Source organism: Manacus vitellinus, unplaced genomic scaffold, assembly GCF_001715985.3.
Source record: "Manacus vitellinus isolate BGI_N305 unplaced genomic scaffold, ASM171598v3 scaffold_0_pilon, whole genome shotgun sequence".
NCBI lineage: Eukaryota > Metazoa > Chordata > Aves > Passeriformes > Pipridae > Manacus > Manacus vitellinus.
In genome coordinates, this window is record NW_021938789.1 from 56,391,568 (window position 1) to 56,393,897 (window position 2,330).

A 2,330-nucleotide genomic window follows, 5' to 3' on the forward strand; every position below is an offset into this window, starting at 1 on the left:
CAAAATAGAAGGAAACACAGAGCTCTGTTCTTTGAGAGCACCTACCCTCAAAATGTCCTCAATGGACGGCACATCCATGGAGTTGGTTTTCTCCAGGAAAGGTTCAAACTCAGATGATTCTGATGTCTTAGAAGTTTTAAGTGGTTGTTCTGTCACTGAGCTCTGAAATGTCTTGGTTTGTCTGGAGCTCGGTTCACGACAGTTGCTCCTGGTCTGTGACCTGGATTTGAACTTCCTTGGAAACCATATGACCTTCCGCAAATTCTTCCTCATGTACTCCTTGAAATCATTGTAATCGCCGAGGACGTTCCTAATGCGCCTTGACAGCGCATCTTTGTTATCAGTCTGCAACACAAGAACAGAGAGCTGGAAAGTTCAGGAGCACCCCAAGAGATCCAGCTCAGCAAGAGGCATTCCTCAGGATCTTAACTGAATCACCCTGCATCAGCACAAATGAAGTTAGGCAAGCTGGCCTTGATCCTGACAGTCTCTCCAAAGCAAAGGGGACTGCTCTGGCCACTGCCAGTCATTCCAAGCCAAGTTTGCAGGTGCACCTGCAGCCTTCAGGAGCACCAACATCAGATCCACTTTTTTATCACCACAGCTGCAGACAGACAGGCAGCCAAGCTGCTCTTGCTCTCCCTCCTGCTACAGGAGACCAACCCCAAGTCCATTGTGCTCTTGCACAGCCAGCAGAGCTTTAAGCACATCCTCTGAGGAACTGAAGTTCAGCAGATGGGAAGATGCTGTGTTTGCCTGTACCATGCTCAAGTCTGCTACACCCCATGCAGAAGGCACAGTTCTCCTTCCTCTCCTTCCCCTCCACACCCCACTGCCATTACCTTGTAGGGTTTTGCAAAGATGGGAGTCTTCCCAGGGAACTGGTCTTTCTCCCCTGGAGCCTCCCGTCTCCTCTTCTCTTGCGCCTCAAGACGAAGCAAGTCTCTCTTCTTCTTGGACAAGCTTTCACAAAGAGAAAGAGAAAGGATGATGAACATCTTACACCAGTGTTATCAACCCCTTTATACTCTGTGCAGAACCCATGGTTGTCAGACAATAGCACATGTCCAGCATGACAGTAATTGGGAAATCCACAGACTGGTTACAGCTGACAAATCAGTTGGGGCAAGCAATTGCTGTCCCACATAGGAATGAGACACACAAGGGACAGCATGCATCTTTCTTAAAAGGTATTTCTACTCCTGATACCATCCATCAAGAAGGGTGGGAAGGGAAAAACTGTCCACCCATTTAATTGTGAAACAAATTGAGAAGCAGTCAACGGGGGTCATAAGCACATGAGCTGGCAGATCCCCTTGCAGTGATTGGTCTGAGCAACTACCATTCTTGTTCTCCTTCAGACTTCTGCCCCAACTCTCCACCTGAGGGTAAAAGGGAATCCACTATTTTGAAGGTATTGCCACTTTCAGAGATTGAATTTTGCCTACTTTATAATCAAGCTTGAAAACTCACTCTCTACTTTAAATGGATATTTGGAAAGATGCTGACCTGGGACACCATAGAGTTGCATTTAAAACAATCCCATAAATTGAAATCTCAGAAATTCAGAAAACAGCAGGTCAGATCACCCTGTTCCTCCTCAGCCACATCTGCCAGCACTCAGTTCCACCAGCCCCACAGCAAAACACCAGGAAAGCTGTGTCACACTCCCTGCACAGTGACTTCATGGAAAACCAGACCCTTTAAACTACACCTCATCAGTGAAATACCACGGCAAAAGAAGGGAATCTCCTGCTCTAATATTTATGGACATTGGGGAAGGAAAAGCATGCAGGCATAGTGGATGCAGGTATCTCTCTCCTGTGTCTCCAGACTACTGTCAACACACAATTTCTAGATTCTTCTTCTCAAGTGCCCCAGTTTGCAAGGCAAGAGCCTTGTCTTCCCCAGCACTGACATTTTCTCAAGTACCACATCAATCATCACCTCCTGCAAGTTTAAACATCCCTAAAGAAGAGGCAGAGCTGCCTCGTCTCATGCTGAGGGGCTGTTCTTTAAAAGAAATAAGTTGTATCGCACTAGATGACATTCCTAATTCAGACAAGAAGGGTCTGCTGTCTACTGAAACACCCACTTTTTTAAGAGAAGTCTGTACCTTTTTTAATATAAGCTTCCACACCCCTGTGGAGACACCATTTCTGCCCATCGTTCCCCTGGCCAGGGAGGGTGTTTGTCAATTTGCTCTTCCCAGCTTTTGAAAACCTGGCCTATGCTGTAACTCAGAACACTGCAGAGTTCCCCCAGGCTCCCTGTTGGGAAGCCAGGCAGAAAGCCTCGGAGATCCACAGTCAGCTCAGGCCCCGTGTGGG

The 2,330-nt window shown here is 47.3% G+C and overlaps 1 protein-coding gene across 1 annotated transcript in view; it reads right to left on the reverse strand.

Annotated features, from left to right (window-relative positions):
* LOC115307447 (AF4/FMR2 family member 1-like) overlaps positions 1-2,330 on the reverse strand; it is a 7,832-nt gene that overhangs the window by 4,624 nt on the left and 878 nt on the right. The window contains exons 2-3 of the mRNA XM_029959612.1: positions 843-963; positions 46-345 (exon numbers count right to left, since the gene is read on the reverse strand). Of these exons, the coding sequence (XP_029815472.1) occupies positions 46-345; positions 843-963 (421 nt within the window). The remainder of the gene's footprint in view (positions 1-45; positions 346-842; positions 964-2,330) is intronic.